The following is a 17409-nucleotide window of genomic DNA, read 5'->3' as shown; positions in this document are numbered from 1 at the left end:
TCACTAGGGTACTGACCCTGGGCCTTGTGTCACTTGCAATTTGCTAGACTGCTCCTACTGTCATAGGTTCATAGGTGGTCACTAAGGTAATGACCCTAGGGCCTTGTGTCACTTACAAATTACTAGACCACTCCTGCCATCATAGGTGGTCACTAGGCTAACTACCCTAGGGCCTTGTGTCACTTACAAATTACTAGACCGCTCCTACTGTCATAGGTGGTTATACCTGTGTGTGCTGTGTTATTAACATAATGTTACGTTGTATCTAATAAACACATATAAATGTGGTTATACCTGTGTGTGCTGTGTTATTTGCATAATGATACTTTGTATCCAGTAAACACATATAAATGTGGTTATACCTGTGTGTGCTGTGTTATTTACATAATGATACTTTGTATCTAGTAAACACTTATAAATATGGTTATACCTGTATGTGATGTGTTATTTACATAATGGTACGTTGTATCTAGTAAACACATATAAATGTGGTTATACCTGTGTGTGCTGTCTTATTTACATAATGTTACTCTCTATGTAGTAAACACATATTAATATGGTTATACCTGCGTGTGCTGTGTTATTTACATAATGATACTTTGTATCTAATAAACACATATAAGTATGGTTATACCTGTGTGTGCTGTGTTATTTACATAATGATACTTTGTATCTAGTAAACACATATAAATATGGTTATACCTGTGTGTGCTGTGTTATTTACATAATGATACTTTGTATCTAATAAACACATATAAATATGGTTATACCTGTGTATTGCTGTCTAATTTACATAATGATAATTTGTATCTAATAAACACATATAAATATGGTTATACCTGTGTATTGCTGTCTTATTTACATAATGATAATTTGTATATTTTCCACTTTGTTTGTGATGCACCATAATAGTGACAATTTCTAAACAGCTATATTGTCTAGTGTTGTTTTGGAGATTTTGCATGTGGAATACCTCTGAGGCAGGCTGTTCCTTTTCGACATTCCCATTTAGCAAGTAACAAATGTAGAAGTAAGAACATAAATACAGGAGAATAGATTTGTCACTACTAAAAATGGCAGTAGATGAATGTCATTTAAGTAGCAGATGTTAGCAATGCTTGTTTTGAAGTGTTTATATTTGCAGAAACAAATGTTGCCCTTTTTTTATCTCAGATTCCAGAAACTTTTGAAGATGTTGCTGTGGACTTCTCGATGGAAGAATGGAAGATGTTAACCAAACGGGACAAACTGCTATACCAGGAGGTGATGGCACAGAACTTTGATCACATGGTGTCTATAGGTAAGGACGGTGATCTTAGATCTAAACATGAAGATGGTGATAGAAAACTGTGAGCACATGGTATATGTAGGTAAAGAGTATGGTTCCAGGGCCACACAAGGAGGAAATGTTATACCAGCTAAATAAGGAGGTCGTGTTAATCTTTAATCTGCTTCCAAAAGTTTAGTAAAAACCGCCAGGTAGATGAAGCAGACTTTTGGAATGTGCTTTCACCTGTAGTCAACTGAAACGGAAATCTGTGGAGTGGTAGAGCATTCTGACTTGTAAGGGAGTGATCAAAGTGATGGATTTTAGTGTGTTGCTCAGAGGTGGGCAGTAGGATTTTAAAACTTTAAAATTAAAATGTTTTGTAGGAATGTTATTCTATCTTTAAGATGGAGCTAATTTGCTTTTTATGTTGCAATACAGTAATACTGCCAACAAAGAGTACACTCCTGTGAGGCTTTTGAGGATAGACAGTCAGCTTGTGCTGTCCTTAGATGGGTAGATGAGTTCCCTTTGGGGAAACAAAACGTCCATGTTCTTATGTTTTTACTGCTATTTTATTACTTTCCTCTTCGGGAAAGTTATTTTAAAGCTGGGAGTGTTGTGTTTTAATGGATTGTCTTAAAACTGTGATGTACTTTTAAATGAAGCACTCTTTGTTTCTGTCAGATTAAAGTAGTGTTATCTAACTGATAATCACAATCTCTCCACAGAAAATATTTTATTTTAACATTGTGGGGCTACCATAGTTTTTGAACATGCTTTTTACTGTGTTATTCTTTCTGTCACCCCCCCCCCCAAATAACTTTTGTGGACTTATAGCTTTACTACCATCATTGCTTGTTTTCCCCAGAAGAGAGGCACCATTTAGATTGTCAGTCCCACAGTTGTTTTTTCTTCCAGCCACAAAAAGAAAAAGTTAAGCAAACAGCCTTTGCTACCACAGCAGGCTAGCAGCTTGCCTCAGCCACCGGTGGGCGACTCTGCTGTGGCCATTTGTTGTACCTCAGACCACTCATATTTTACCCCAGGTCCCTCTGGTGTAGCAACTAGAGCCACTATGGACCACTGGATAGCCACGTCCTCTGTGGATTTTGGGGTCTCCTCACTGTGCAAGGGAGAACCACTCTTGTCAATCCTGGGAGAGGCAACAGGGAAAGTTTCCTTGTTGTGTCAGAATGCTGTACCCATCCCTGGGGAAGCAGTGGCTGCCATTAGTAACATGGTTGGCTCCAAATTTCTCTGTCAAAAAGAAACCAAAAACTAAGCGTGTATCAACTCCTCATCAAATTTCTTTAGATAGGAGTAATTTACTGGGAGTGGCTCAGGTTTTGATTCAGGCTGTCGATCCTTCTTGTAGAGTAGTTTCCATTAAAGGAAAGAGGGTGCCTCCTTCCTGAAGACATTCAAGATTCTGAATTTGAACAGGAAGATGCAGGGACAGATTTAGGATTTAGTCCTCAGATTTAGAGGAGAGCTCCCTTTCCTATAGGTTCATAGGTTCATACTAGGCTATCTGCCCTAGGGCATTTATAAGCCTAGCCAGAGTGTGTTTGGCTTTCGCCACCCATTTTAAATTAATTTTGCTATGCCCTTTTTCGAGGTTAGTATACTGTGCCTCTGTCTAACAGTGGCACAGAAGTGATACCCGGGGTAAACCTACGATCCCCCATCCACTCATCAAGATTCCAAGAGTCAATGAGGGACTCTGCCTAACCTGGACTGGGATTTTATTCCAGAGTGAAGGGAGCCTCTGGGTTCTGAATCTGTCCCTCCAGCATGTCCTATTTATTTCAGTGCTGAGGTTCAAGTCTCTTGAGCGCGTAGCTCGATGGGATTTGGATTTTCTGAGATGCAGCATGTCCATTAATTCCGGGTTGGACATGGCTTTATACGTCAGGCACAGATCGCCTCTGAGCAGGCGGTATGCCACTGAGTAGAGCTGGAATTTCTTTAACCGGGCAACATATGGCATCTGTTTGAGCACTTTGATCCTCTTGGTGAGGTACTTTTGGGGTCTTTCCAGTTGCTGCAGGTGTCTGGTAAGGTACATCCCAAAGGCATTGTACTCAATTATGGGCCTGATGAGGGAAGGTAGAAAAGCGATGACCCCTGTGTTGGCCTGTACCTCTGAGAAATATATACCGAACAAGAGAGGTCCCAGGACTGAGCCTTGTGGGACGCCACTTGTAACTGGTTTGGAGTCTGACATGGCTCCAGCAATTCTAACCATGTGGGCTTTGTCCTTGAGCCAGTTTGCAACCCATCTAGTGACATAGGGGTTTATATTTAAGTTGGTGAGCTTATCTATAATGCCCGAGTGGGGTATTGTATCGAAGGCTTTTGCGAGGTCCAGGTAGGCTGTGTGGACCACCTTCCCCTCATCAATGGCCTTAGTGACTGTTTCAAAGAAATCGACCAGGTTTAAGAGGCAGGATCTGCCCTTAACAAAGCCGAACTGGATAGGATCTAGTGTCTGTAGGTCCCCAATATCTTTATTTATAAGGTCCATGATGATCCTTTCCATAGCTTTGCAGACCAAGCTAGTCAGGCTTATGGGGTGATAGTTTCCAGGATCCGTTGAGGCAACACCTTTGTGGAGAGGGACCACTGTTGCTGTACGCCACTCTTTGGGTACATATCCTGTGGTAAGGCTGAGATTGAACAGTAGTTTTATGTTTGGGTTTAGCTCTTCTTGGAGTTCATGTAGGATGCATCCTGCGACACCATCTGGTCCCATTGATGCTGTGTTTTTTTGCTTTGGAGAGGGCGGCTCTTACCTGAGCATCTGAGATGTCAGGGGGGCAGCACTCTGCTGGGGTAGATATTTGCCCTTTTGGAGGGGAGGGGGTGGAGAAGTTTGCGCTGAACCTGTCAGCTAGGATGTTGGCAATGTCTGTGGGTTCGGTGTATTTTTTTGTCTTTTTGGACTAATTCTGAGAATATCTGGGAATTCCCACCCAGGTTCCTAACATAACTAAAGAAAGCGTTGTGATTATCCTTAGTGTCCTGTGCAATTTTTCTCTCTAAGCTGGCCTTAGACGATTTTATGAGTGCCCATAGTTTTTTGCTAATACTGATCAGAGATGCCTTCCCTTTTTGGGATTTTGCTCTATCATGTAGTAGCTTCCTCCTTCTATTGTATAGTTTGTTTATGGCTGGGTACCACCAGACAGGAAGGACGTATGCCTTTGGAGGATTGGGTCTTGGTTTTATTTGGGATTGCATGATCCATACATTCCTGAAGGTGTTCATAGAATGCATTTATAAAGGATTCTGCGGTCTGGGCTGTATTTTCCACAGGCCCCGGGGGCTTTGAAGGATTCCGCCTCGGTTTTGAGGAGTGTGAAATTTGCTTTAGAGAAGTTTTTCACTGTGGTTTTCTGGGCAGGGAATGGGGTCGGGATGTGAATATCCAGTGAGATTAGTTTATGGTCTGATCTTACCAGTGAGGAATACACTTCTGGTCTGGAGCATAGAGTCCCCATGTTGGTGATGATCAGGTCCAGTATGTTTTCCCCTCTTGTGGGAGTGGTAACAAATTGTTCCATAACATTTGATTTTATAAATTCTAGGAACCTTTGGGCTAGGGTGTTGGATCTAGAGTAATGCTCCCAGTCTATGTTTGGGTAGTTGAAGTTGCCCAATATAATAGTGTTTGGAGAGACCTTCATAGTTTCCAGTGTTCTCAGGAAGGCCGAGTGGAGTTCCTGGGTTTGGGAGGGTGGTCTGTAGCAGGCTATAAACTGGAAGGCAGTTTTACCCACTGTTAGTTGCACATGGATAGTCTCTGATGCTTCGTGCTGTGCCACCATCCTGGAGGTGTGGGTATCTTTGACGAATATTGATACTATCCCTCCTTTTGTGATTCCGTCCAAGTTTTGGGGCCGAAAAGCATGGTATGAGGTATAACCTGGTAGTGCTGGAGTGCTCTCGGGAGCCTTTAACCAGGTTTCTGTTACTGCAAAGATATCTATGTTCTCCATGCTAAGGAGAGGTTCGAGTGCATGCATCTTGAGGTTTAGACTTCTGGCGTTGAGTAGCACTACTCTTAGTTTCTTATCCCTTGTGATACCTATGGAGGTGGGTTTGTCTTTTGAGCCTTGTCTAAAAAAGGCACTATGGGGGTAGCAAGAGCCTTTGCCAGTATCCGAAAGCCCAGGGGTGATAGGTGCAAGCCATCCCTAGTGAAGCATCATGGCTTGTCGAGCATGTCATCCCAGGCTTTGACAGGCATTGGATTCCCTTTGAATGACACCAATACTTAAGCCAATTGTTGAAATTGATCATCTTGTCTTCATATTATGGCATCATTCTTGGTGAAGGTAAGATGCTACTCAAGGTCAGGGTCATACCGGCCTGGGCTACATGCTCATAGAGCTCCTCTATGTCTCTTTTCATGTAGTCCAGGGAGGTACGTCTCAGGTCATTCACACCAGCATGGACAATGACTGAGTCATATTTGTACTTGCCTTGGAGTGACCTGAGTGCTTATATTATGTGGCGTATCCTAGCGCCCGACAGGCAGCTCACCATGACCTTCTGCTTGTTCAGCCTGGTGAGCGGGACGTCAGTGTGCCTGACGATAGAGTCACCTATTACAAGTGTATCAGGTGTGTTGTTTAGCCTTAAGGGCTGTGACTGTTCTGCACACTGGCTTTGTGAGCTATGTGTTGCATGTGTTTTGTTTTGCGGTAGCGGTTGCTTGGGTGTCTGCTTTGGTGGTCTCTGCTGCTTAGGCAGATTTTTATTTAGAGCCTCTGAGTATGTTTTTTGTGTGTTTATGTGTTTGGTTTGCTGTCGTGGTAGGTCTATGTGAGACTGGAATTGTAGTGAGTGTGGTTTCCTTTTCCTCCTGACTGGTTACGCCAGTACTGAGTTGAGAGAGCTTAGCCTCCAGTTTGGCTATATGGTTGCATCTCTCACATGTGTTGGAATTTGTTGGGAGGAGGAGAGGCTTGTCTGTGTACATGAGGCAGTTGTAATATTGCCTCAAGATTCCCAGATTCACCAGCTGGACCGGAGGGGAGGTTGACAAATGACCTTTGGACATGCTAGAATAGTACTGGGAATTCCTTTATAATTGAAAAAAAAGGCCAGTGGGGAACAAGGTACTCAAGGGGAGTTTGTGAGGGTGTAGTGCTTTTAATTTTTTAGTGCTGACTTATATAATTGCTTTAGTGAGCAAGTGCCAGGTAACTTAAATGCAATGTGCTACAGGTAACTTAAATGCAAAAACGACAAACAGTAACTTTAATTCAAGTGAAACAAGGAAATGAGTACAGTAAGCAATGCAGATATCACTAGGGATCCACAGAAGCGCTGAAAAGCCGCGTTTTAGGTGGAATTAGCGTTTCAGGAAAATAACAAGCAAACAAGCAACAAGCATACAAACAAAGCTAGATTCAGCAGGCATGTATCTAGTCTATGCTACAGCAAACAAGGTGTACCAATTTCAGTAAGAAACAGTTCAAATATGCAGGCACTATAAGCCTTTAACCAGAAATTCCCAGCTCAGAAGGACAGAGTCCAGCCTCTCCTTCCACAAGAGTGCAGACCACGAACCTTCTTAATGTAAAATAACTGGCCTGAAGCCCAAGTGCTTAAACCAGAACTAATACACTTTTAGAATAACAGATTTTAAATAACTGATTCTCCCTTGTGGGTTCTGTTTCTCTAAGACTATTGCTTGAATGTCCCAGTGTTTGCATTGGGAGAACACTTGAGTTTCTCAGTCCCTCACAAAATACTATGAGTTGTTACAGAAGAACTGTCCAGAACCAACCTATTCCTCCTGCCCTGCCTGCTTTACAGGATGTGTGGCCTACTGCCTGCAGTTTTCTGATAGCCAGCCAGCTGTCCCTAAAAAGGCAGATAGGATGTACGAAGTTTTTCAGTCTTTTAAATATTTATACAGTATTCCCAAACCTGACCCAACAGCTATAGCCTTAGCTGACTCCTCTACTGCTAAGCACTTAGTTAATTCCAATCCTACTCTTTCTAATAAAGATGAGAAAATTATTGATAGGTATGGGAATAAAGTGCAGTCTGTATACTTCTGCAAGTATGAATTTCAAAATTCTAAATTGTTAGGCTCATGTCTTAAACTTTATTCTGACGGTTTGTGAAATTATGAGGATTTCTTTATCTACAGTTTCTTCTTGTGAAGAAACATCTGCTTTAAATAACTTAGTTCCTTCTGTTGCACAGGTCACTACTCATTGTTTGCCAGTTTATAGTTCTTCCAGGGCTGTGGGCATGGATACTGTTTTAAGGAGGTTTGCTTGGCTGCATTCTCAGAACCTTCCAGATGATGATAAAAATTAGATTTTAAATTCTTCCTTGGATAGAGATTTATTGTTTGGTTCCTCTACTACAGAGGTGATCAAAATGTGTGATGAAATGGGCAAGCTGATCCAGGGAATCTGTAAGATTTTTCAGCCCTTCTTTTTTCTCCTCACCCAATTTTGGCAAAAAAAAAAATAGAATATACAGTCTCCACAGAATTGAGGTAAACAGACGTTTAAGAAGTGGCAAGAAGGTAACAAAAAGAAGTCTCAAATCTCCCAAAATAATAAGTCTAAATAACTGTACAAGTGACCTTGTGTCCGCCTCCTTCCCTGGATCTTTTTCTTCGCCAGAAAGTCTGACTCTCCATTTTTTCCTTTGACAACAGATCGTTTCCAACAAATGTGATCTGAATATCCTTCATCAGGGTTACAGATGGCAGAGAGAGGAAATTCCTCCTTTCCAGGCGGTGAATCCTCATCCAGCAGATCAGACTGTTTAGTTTCCACCTGTTCTTCATCACATGCTGTCCCAAGGAGTGATAGAACCATCTCCCCCTTCCCAGTTAGGGAAGTGGTTTTATGTAAGGGTGTGTCTAGTCCCAAAGAGAGGAAATGCATGAAAACTAGTTCTGTGCCTTTCTTTCCGAAACCTGTTTGTAATAATGCCCACATTCAAAGTTTTTTCACTTCACAACCTGTCTTCTTCCTCTTTCACTTCACAACCTGTTTTCTTCCTCTTTCAAGTTTCCTGGTAACACTAGACTTAAATGATGCTTATCACATTCCTATTCATCCAGACTTCAGGTGTTTGTTAAGGTTTTGTGTGTATGAATCCCCTGTTGGGAGGGTGGCTTAATGGCTAAGGTGTTTGCCTTACAAACACAAGGTGCAGGGTTTGAGTCTCACAAGGGATAATTGGCTAAGCTTGAAATGGCACGCAAGGGCAGTTAGCTTAGTAATAAACTATGAACTATGAACTTATCAGTTCTCTGCTTAACCCAGTGGCTTATCTGCTACACCAAGAGTGTTCACAAAGTGCCTGGCTCCATTTATAGCTTGTTCAGGCTACTGGATATCCACATTTTTCCATATTTACACAATTTGCTACTCTTTGCAGAGTCTTTTTTTTTAAATGTCAGGAATTTCTCTCTTGGGTAAAACATTTTCTTGCACAAGCTTAGATTCCCAGAGAACATTCAAAAATCTTTCTTGACTCCCTCACACAGGATTGTGTTCCTGGGATGTCATCTAGACACCTCAGTTCAAAGAGCTTTTCTTCCACATGAAAAAAAAAAAACAGATCTGTATTTAGATATATTTCTAAGTTTTTTCCACTCAAGCTTTGGTCACTGTGATACCACTTTAGGCATAAAAAAGCATTAGTTCTCAAAGACACCCTGCCCTAGTGGAAAATGAGGTAGAATTGACTCACCGTAAAAGCTTACAACTCAGATACCCTTCTTGCAGAGGTTAGAGCAAACAGTAAAACCTTTTTCCATTTGCTAATATAGGATTTTGGGTCTCATGGCATCTATGAGTCTCATGATATCCCAGGCAAGACTTCACATGAGAAAGGTATAGTGGTAACTGAAATCTATTTGGTCCCAGCATCAACACCCTTTATCTTTTCAGATCTGAGTACTGGGGTTTGTCAGAAGAGAAATGACATGGTAGAGACAATAGTTATCCTTAAATAAAGATCTCCCCTTCTGCCTCCTTGCTCCAGAGCAGTCAGTCACCAGAAATGTTTCAGTCTTTGATTGAGGAGCAGTTTCAGGAGAGTTAAAAGTACAGGGGATGTGTAACACCAAGGACCAATCCAAACACCTACCTCTTTTTTTTTTTTAATTTGTTTGTTAACTTTGTTATTATATATTTGTTTGGTTTTTGTTGTATTCCGTCCATGTCTTCCTGTGGAGCTTTTCTCCCCGGGCCTCTACTGAAAATGGAAATATATCCAGTTAGACCAGCCCGGTTAACAAATGTAAAATAAAATGTAAAATAAATAAATAAATAAATAAATAAAAACATTAATATAAAGGTTGCCCTGATCAAGACAGTCAACTCTCTGAACCATCTTTGATCACCAAGACCTCTTCAAGGGGTTGTAGACAATACCACAGTGATGTGGTACGTTAACAATTAAGGGGGGATCCAATCATACCCCATTTGTAGACTAGGCATGTAAGCTTCACAATCTTACCCTACAAACGTACTACATTCCATCAGAGCAAACTTGTCTGGCATACCAACTGAGCAGGAACAGGGAAGACCCTCATGAATGGAAACTAGATCTCAAGGTCTTCCAATATTTGATCCGTTTGTGGGGAGTTTCTCAAGTAGAACTCTTTGTCTCCTCTCTGAACAGTCAACTGGTAAAAGGACTCTCTGCAAGAAGGCCTGGAAGACAGATTTGTTTTCTTTTCTTTGGACAGAAATGGTCCTATATACCTTTCCACCTTTTCCACTAAGATCAGTGGTACTTGTGATTATTCAGAAGGAATCCCCAAGATCATTGTGGAGACTTCCTTTTGGCCCAGGCAACTGTGGTTCTCCCTTTGTTTGGAAATGGCCAGGGGCAATGACCACAAGCTTCCTCACAGACTGGATCTATCCCCACAAGAACAGGAGTGTTTGATACACCCTGACATCATTCATCTTCCATTGACTCTTTGGATGATAGGGTTTTAATTCCTTATAAGCACCTGATATTCTTTTTGTTACACTGTTGCAGTCCTGACTTGTGGGATTTCCTGCTGTGGAAGCCCTTTGCTGGCCCTACTGCCAGAGTAAAAATCTCTGTCCCTCTAAGGCTGGCAGACATCCTCTCCGACATCAGTGCGCTTGGGTATAAAGGGAACCAGCTGACACCTTGACATCAGTCTTTTCTTGACATCAGAGCCCAAAGCAGTATTTCACTGCGTCAGTCAGTCTACACCAGAGAGAAGTCATCTAAAGCTAAGCACCCTATTGAGGAACTCTCTTTCTTCCTTTATCCTATATCAGATAAGGTTAACAATTGTCTCTGCTGTGGGAAACAAATATCACACCGAGACTTTCATTCCTTTTGTGTCACCTATCTAGGCCCTGATCACAGTGTACCTAGTTGCAGTTTTTATGCCAGTTTCAGTTCGAGGATACTATTAGGTATAGGGTCAAAATCTTATCTAGGCTTCTAAGTCTGACAGCTTCCTCACGTCAGATGGTGTCCGACGGTTGTCCTATGGTTGGGCTCTCCATGCATAGGAAAGAAAAGTAAAAACAACCCAAGCTTAGGGCCTCGGGTGACAACCATTCACTATCTGCCAGTCCCACAAAGCTCATTATCCTCAAGAAGGCAAGGTGCTTTTGCAGCTCCTTCTGCGACCAAGGTGGTGGTGTGGGCCTTTGTCAAGACCCATTCAGAGTTCAATATGCTGTCAGGTCCTTCACCTTCTACACATGCCTTGGCTCCTGGCTTTCAGTTAGTCAGTCAGATCTACTTCTGATGAGCGATCTTTTATCAGTGACTTTCCATTGAGATGTCATCTGGCATCGGTTATGCCTTGCATACAGACTGGCATCAGGATTGCGAACGCACCTAGGTCCAAGGCCAGAGCTACTTCTAGGAAGGGTTCTCTACCTCAGGTCCTATGTCTAGGCCTAATGGCTCCCTTGTACAAGGATATCAGCAATCAGATTTATTGACCAAGTTTTCTGTGTGATTCGATTGTTTTCTTGGTGTATCGTGGTCGAACATGAGACGTATGTATAGTCTTCCTTCCACTAGTAATGTGCTACGGCAACCTATTCAACACATTCATGATCTACTTGAAATTAAAGAAAATCCGTTACTGAAAGATTTGTTTGTACTACCGAGATGGATATGGCACAACCTGACATCAAGACAGCTGTTCAACAATATTATGGTAAAACTCCATTTGTTTGGGAATAAAATTTACCATCTAAAAAGCTGCAATGGCAACAAATTACTTTTAACGCTTACATTGAGAGAAAAATGGTCGTTAGAGGACAGCGTATATTAAAAATGCCTACTTATAGGGACTTGTGTCCTCAACTGCTAAAAGAGTGGCAGCATTTAAACTTAACTTTATCGTTCCAGTACGTCTTTGAGAATAAACTGAAAAAGAAAGAGAGTTATACGATAAATTAGTGGCCCTGGTTGAAAATAACATCCATTCACTTTTACTAAGTGAGACCATTGGTAAAATAGTTAAATTTGAACTTAAATTTATTGAGAATAAAAAGAGAAAATTTAAGCATGATCTCAGAGTCTTTAAGAAAGGGTAGTTTTTTTCTTGGCCTAACTTTAAGAGGGCTATTGACAAGAAGGGCTTTGGTGTACAATGAACCAATCACTGAAGCTTCATCCCATCTTGATGACATCATGGCTTGTGTAGTGGCTACTACAGTAGTATCTGGGTCGGCCACAGATACATCGGTAATGTTAAGCCAATCTTCCACCTCTTTAAACACTCAATGAACAGTTGTTGATGCTAACGTAATTACAGAATTGACCCTTTGGAAATACCTGGATTTAAACTTAATTTTTTGTTCGGAGAACAAGACTCAGTTTCCCTACCACCCAAAAAAACAATGACAGACTAGTCAATAGGGATGGAAGAAAAGTAATACAACTGTTATGGAAAAGAAGAGTTAATGGGTATTTCGGCATCCAACATTCTGGACAATATTTTGGATTATTCTTTTGAGTTGTTCCAGTGAGTAGTGTAGCTATTTCACACACTATTGGGACTTAAAATATTTATTCGCAATTGAAATCAAAAAGTGTTTTTTTCAACATGATAATCATGTCAATAAACATCTAGTTAACAAATGGTGCAGAAGCAGAACGTTTAGACCACTACCTAATCCACTTGCATCTGTGTTTGAGATGTTGTAGAGAAGGATCTGTATCAACAGTGTTATAGTAGTTTTAAAACAAAAAATTTTATAATATACAAAGAGATGAACGTAGAGCCATTGAGACACTCTATAATAATGATAATATTGTGGTAAAACCTGCCGACAAAGGTGGTGGAATGGTTGTGTTAAGTAAAACATATTGTGTAGGTAACATGTTACAAATGTTAAACACAGTAGATTACGAGTGTATTAATGAAAGCATAGTAAAGAAAATTAGTAAAGGAGTATCACGGAGAGACTTGATAATTACTCCCAGTTTGCTGTCCTCTGCAAACCTGGAAAGTCAGAGGTCCTGGTTACCACTCTGGAGATCTGAAAAGTAAATGCCAAAAAGAGGGGACACCCCCTGGGAAGCAACACTAGTTACCCTCATGCTTTCTGATGAGGCACTTGACACACACACACACACACACACACACACACACACACACACACACACACACACACACACACACACACACTGTATGGACGCTGTCATTTAGCCAGTTGGCTGTCCACCTTACTACATAGATATATATGTGTGTGTATGTATATATATATATATATATATATATATGCACACATATATGTGTGTGTGTGCGCACGCGCATGTAGATATTATATATATATATATATGTGTATATATATATATATATGGGTCTACTTTGATAATAGAAAACACACTTCACTGAAACTCATTTCGTCGAAGCCTCATTTCACTGAAAATGAATTGCCTGAGCACAATTCACTGAAAGCTCGCTTCACTGAAACTCATTTAATCTAAAAAAGGTATATGCCCTGTTCCCCACTGTAGTGCGATGCTAGAGTTAGTATATATAGTAAGGGGGTGTGTGGGGGGCACAGCCCCCCACACAGTTTGGGTATATATTATCTTCTGGAAAGAGTTATTCATTCGACTTGTAAGTATCCATGTCTGTGGTTTACAACATTTAAAATAGGTGAGGCGTTACGCCCCCCCCACAACCCCCCAATGTAGGGTGCGGTGCCCCCCCTTACTATGTATACTAACTTCAGGATTAGACTACAGTGGGGAACAGGGCATATACTTTTTTAGAAGAAATCAGTTTCAGTCAAATGAGTTTTCAGTGAAGTGAGCTTTCAGTGAATTGGGCTCAGGCAATTTACTTTCAGCGAAATGAGACTTCGGTGAAATGAGTTTCATTGAAATGTGTTTGATAGAAAACAAAGTAGACCCATATATATACGTATCTGTGTATTCATATATATATATATATATATATATATATATATATATATATATATATATATATATATATATATATTTATAGATAGATATATAGATAGATATATGTGTGTGTATATATGTCCAATTTCAGGCTAGTGCTGAATTCAGGGCTGTGTTACAAGTTTCTGAGTTGTCCATACCTTACTTGGATAGAGGAAAGTTTCTCTGTTCACCTGTGAGGGAGGGGAAGTCTGAGCAGCCATCTGTCCCTGGAGGAGTGGTTCTAGGCCAGACGTTAGTAGTTTAAAAAACGCGTAACATGGTTTTGTGCGCGGGGCAGCACCGGTTAGCTAGGGTTAAATTATTCCCAGCTCCACTAAGTCTCCTCTTCAGTTTTTCACTTGAAACTAGTCTAACTCTCAACCTAAGCACTCAAAAAGTATCCTACAGTCCAGCACTTGCTCAGACCTAATAGCAAGCACTAATATACCCCGACACTTGACTGCCCAGCAGGGCAAGGCTCTTTATCCACCCCTCACCAACCAAGTGACTAAGCAGCTCACCCTACTATTCAGGCATGACCAAAGGGCAACTTCAGGTGTACTCTCCAGTCCAGCTGGTGAATCTGGGTATCATGAGGCAATGTTACAACTGCCTCATGTACACAGACAGCCCTCTCTTCCTACCACAAAACACTAACATATGTGAGAGATGCAATTATACAGCCAAACTGGAGGCTAAGGTATCTCCACCCAAGACTGGAACAGACAGTCATGATGAGAAGGTTAACACTTGCACCACACCTCCAGCCTCACACAGACCTACTAAACCAGCACTGGCAATAAATACACATAAATACACAAAATCATACTCTGAGGCTCTAAATAAAAACCTGCAAAAGCATCAGAGAGCTCCAAAGCATACACCCACAAAACCTGCACCTCCCGTCACAAACCAGACAACACATAAAACACAAAATCAATGTGCCGCACAATCACAGCCCTTAAGGCGAAATAACATACCTAACACACTAGTAATAGGTGACTCAATAGTCAGGCACACTGACGTCCCACTCACTAGGCTGGACAAGGAGAGGGTTACTGTTAGCTGCCTGTCAGGAGCCAGAATCCACCACATAACACAAGCACTCATGTCACTCCAGAACAAGTACAAATATGACTCTGTCATTGTTCATGTTGGTGAGAATGACCTGAGCCATACCTCCCTGGACTACATGAAAAGAGACATGGAAGAGCTCTCTGATCATGTAGCCCAGGCGGGTATGACCCTGACCCTGAGTAGCATCCTGCCCTCACCAAGAATGATACCTCAGTATAAAGAAAAAATGATCAATCTCAACAATTGGCTAAGCTTCTGGTGTCATTCAAAGGGGATCCCAGTGTCTGTCAGCCTGGGATGACATGCTCGACAAGCCACGTTGCTTCGCAAGAGACGGCTTGCACCTGTCACCCCTTGGATTTCGAATACTGGCCAAGGCTCTTGCTGCCCCCTTAGTGCCTTTTTTAGGCAAGGGTCAAAATTCAAACCCACCTCCGTAAACAGCACAAGTAAAAAGTTGAGGGTTATGCTGCTCAACGCCAGGAGTTTAAATCTCAAAATGCATGCGCTCAAAGCACTCCTAAGTATGGAGAACGTCGACATCTGTGCAGTAACTGAAACCTGGTTTCAAGGCTCCAGAGAGCACTACAGCACTACTGGGCTACAACTCATACCACACATTTCGGCCACAGAACACGGACCGAAACACAAAAGGAGGGGGTGTATCTATATTCATCAAGGATACTCACACCTCTAGGTTAGTGGTGCAGCATGATACCTCTGAGATCATCCATGTGCACCTAACATCGGGCAAATCTGCAGTGCAAATTGTGGCCAGCTACAGATCACCCTCCATGACCCAGGACCACCACTCCGCTTTTCTGGAGACACTGGAAAACACGAATGTCCTACCAAACACCCTGATCTTGGGAGATTTCAATTACCCTACAATTAACTGGAAACACTACTTGAGTACAAACTCCCAGGCTCAGCGCTTCCTGGAATTTATCAACTCAAACGCCCTGGATCAGCTGGTAAACTCCCCTACCAGAGGCCACAACATATTGGACCTGATCATCACCAACATGGGCGACAGGTGCTCCGTACCAGAGGTCAACCTGCCACTGGTTAGATCAGACCATAAAGTAATCACCCTGAATGTCCACACCCCGCCACCACCCCCAACCAAGGAAACCACAGTGAAAAACTTTTCTAAAGCAAACTTCACCTTACTTAAGGCAGAGGTGGTAAGTTTCACAGCCCCCATGCTAAAGGATAACACTGCCCAAGATGCAGAATTCTTTACAATTGCACTCTATGAGCACCTACAAGGATGCATGGATCGTGCCATCCCTAGCAAAACCAAGACTCACTCCCGTAAGAGAAGGAAACCAGTCTGGTGGACCCCTGCCATAAACAGGTTATACAACAAAAGGAGGAAACTAGTTCAGAAAAAAAGCAAATCCCAAGAAGGAAAGACATCCCTGATCCGTATCAGTAAGAAACCAAGGTGCCTCATAAAATCATCCAAGGCTAACTTCGACAGAAAAATAGCTAAGGATTTGAAAGATAACCACAAAGCGTTCTTTAGCTATGTCAAGAATCTAAGTGGCAACTCGCAGATATGCTCTGATAGCATAAAATATACTGAACCTACTGATATTGCCAACATACTTGCAGATAGATTCAGTGCAAACTTCACCTCCCTCTCACCTTCAAAAGGGCCCACAACAATACCGGAAAAGTGTAGTGTCCCAGAAATCACAGAAGTGCAGGTGAAAACAGCCCTTTCAAAAGTCAAAAACACAGCATCAATGGGGCCAGATGGTGTCCCAGGCTGCATCTTGCACAAACTACAGAATGAACTAACCCCCCACCTAAACACGCTGTTCAACCTCAGCCTCTCCACAGGCTATGTGCCCATAGAATGGCGCACAACAATGGTTATTCCGCTCCACAAAGGAGGGGCCACAACTGACCCTGGTAACTATCATCTCATAAGCCTGACTAGCCTGGTCTGCAAGGCTATGGAGCGCATCATCATGGAACTCATTAACAAAGACATTGGGAACCTCCAAACACTTGACCCGACCCAGTTCGGCTTTGCTAAGGACAGATCATGCCTATTAAACCTGTGTGACTTCTTCGAGACAGTTACCAAGGCCATAGACGAGGGAAAGGTGGTTCACACAACCTACCTTGATCTCGCCAAGACGTTCGACACCATTCCTCACTCGGGTGTTTTAGAAAAACTCACCAGCCTGAACATAAACTCCTATGTCACAAGATGGGTTGCCAGCTGGCTTACAGACAGAACTCACACGGTAAGAATAGCGGGCTCCAGGTCTGACTCTAAAACCAGTCACAAGTGGTGTCCCACAAGGCTCAGTTCTGGGACCCCTGCTGTTCGGCATATATTTCTCAGAAGTACAGGCAAACACAGGAGGACTATGGCTAACCAAGTTTGCCTCTGAACCAGTCACAAGTGGTGTCCCACAAGGCTCAGTTCTGGGACCCCTACTGTTCGGCATATATTTCTCAGAAGTACAGACAAACACAGGAAGACTATGGCTAACCAAGTTCGCCGATGACTACAAACTGGGAGCCATAACTCACTCTCCAGCTGACATGGACATCCTCCAAAAAGGCCTTACTGAGACAGA

General features: G+C 42.1%; 1 protein-coding gene across 1 annotated transcript in view; it reads left to right on the top strand.

Annotated features, from left to right (window-relative positions):
- The first annotated feature begins 1177 nt into the window (after positions 1–1177).
- Positions 1178–17409, top strand: part of LOC122798923 (gastrula zinc finger protein XlCGF26.1-like) — a 69842-nt gene continuing 53610 nt past the window's right edge. The window contains exon 1 of the mRNA XM_044068013.1: positions 1178–1300. Within this exon, the coding sequence (XP_043923948.1) occupies positions 1213–1300 (88 nt within the window). The 5' untranslated portion in view covers positions 1178–1212. The remainder of the gene's footprint in view (positions 1301–17409) is intronic.

Source organism: Protopterus annectens, chromosome 3.part1 (genome assembly GCF_019279795.1).
Source record: "Protopterus annectens isolate FY-2018-M chromosome 3.part1, PAN1.0, whole genome shotgun sequence".
Lineage (NCBI taxonomy): Eukaryota > Metazoa > Chordata > Ceratodontiformes > Protopteridae > Protopterus > Protopterus annectens.
Note: the sequence above shows the minus strand (reverse complement) of the source record. Positions and strands in the feature narration are given on the sequence as shown.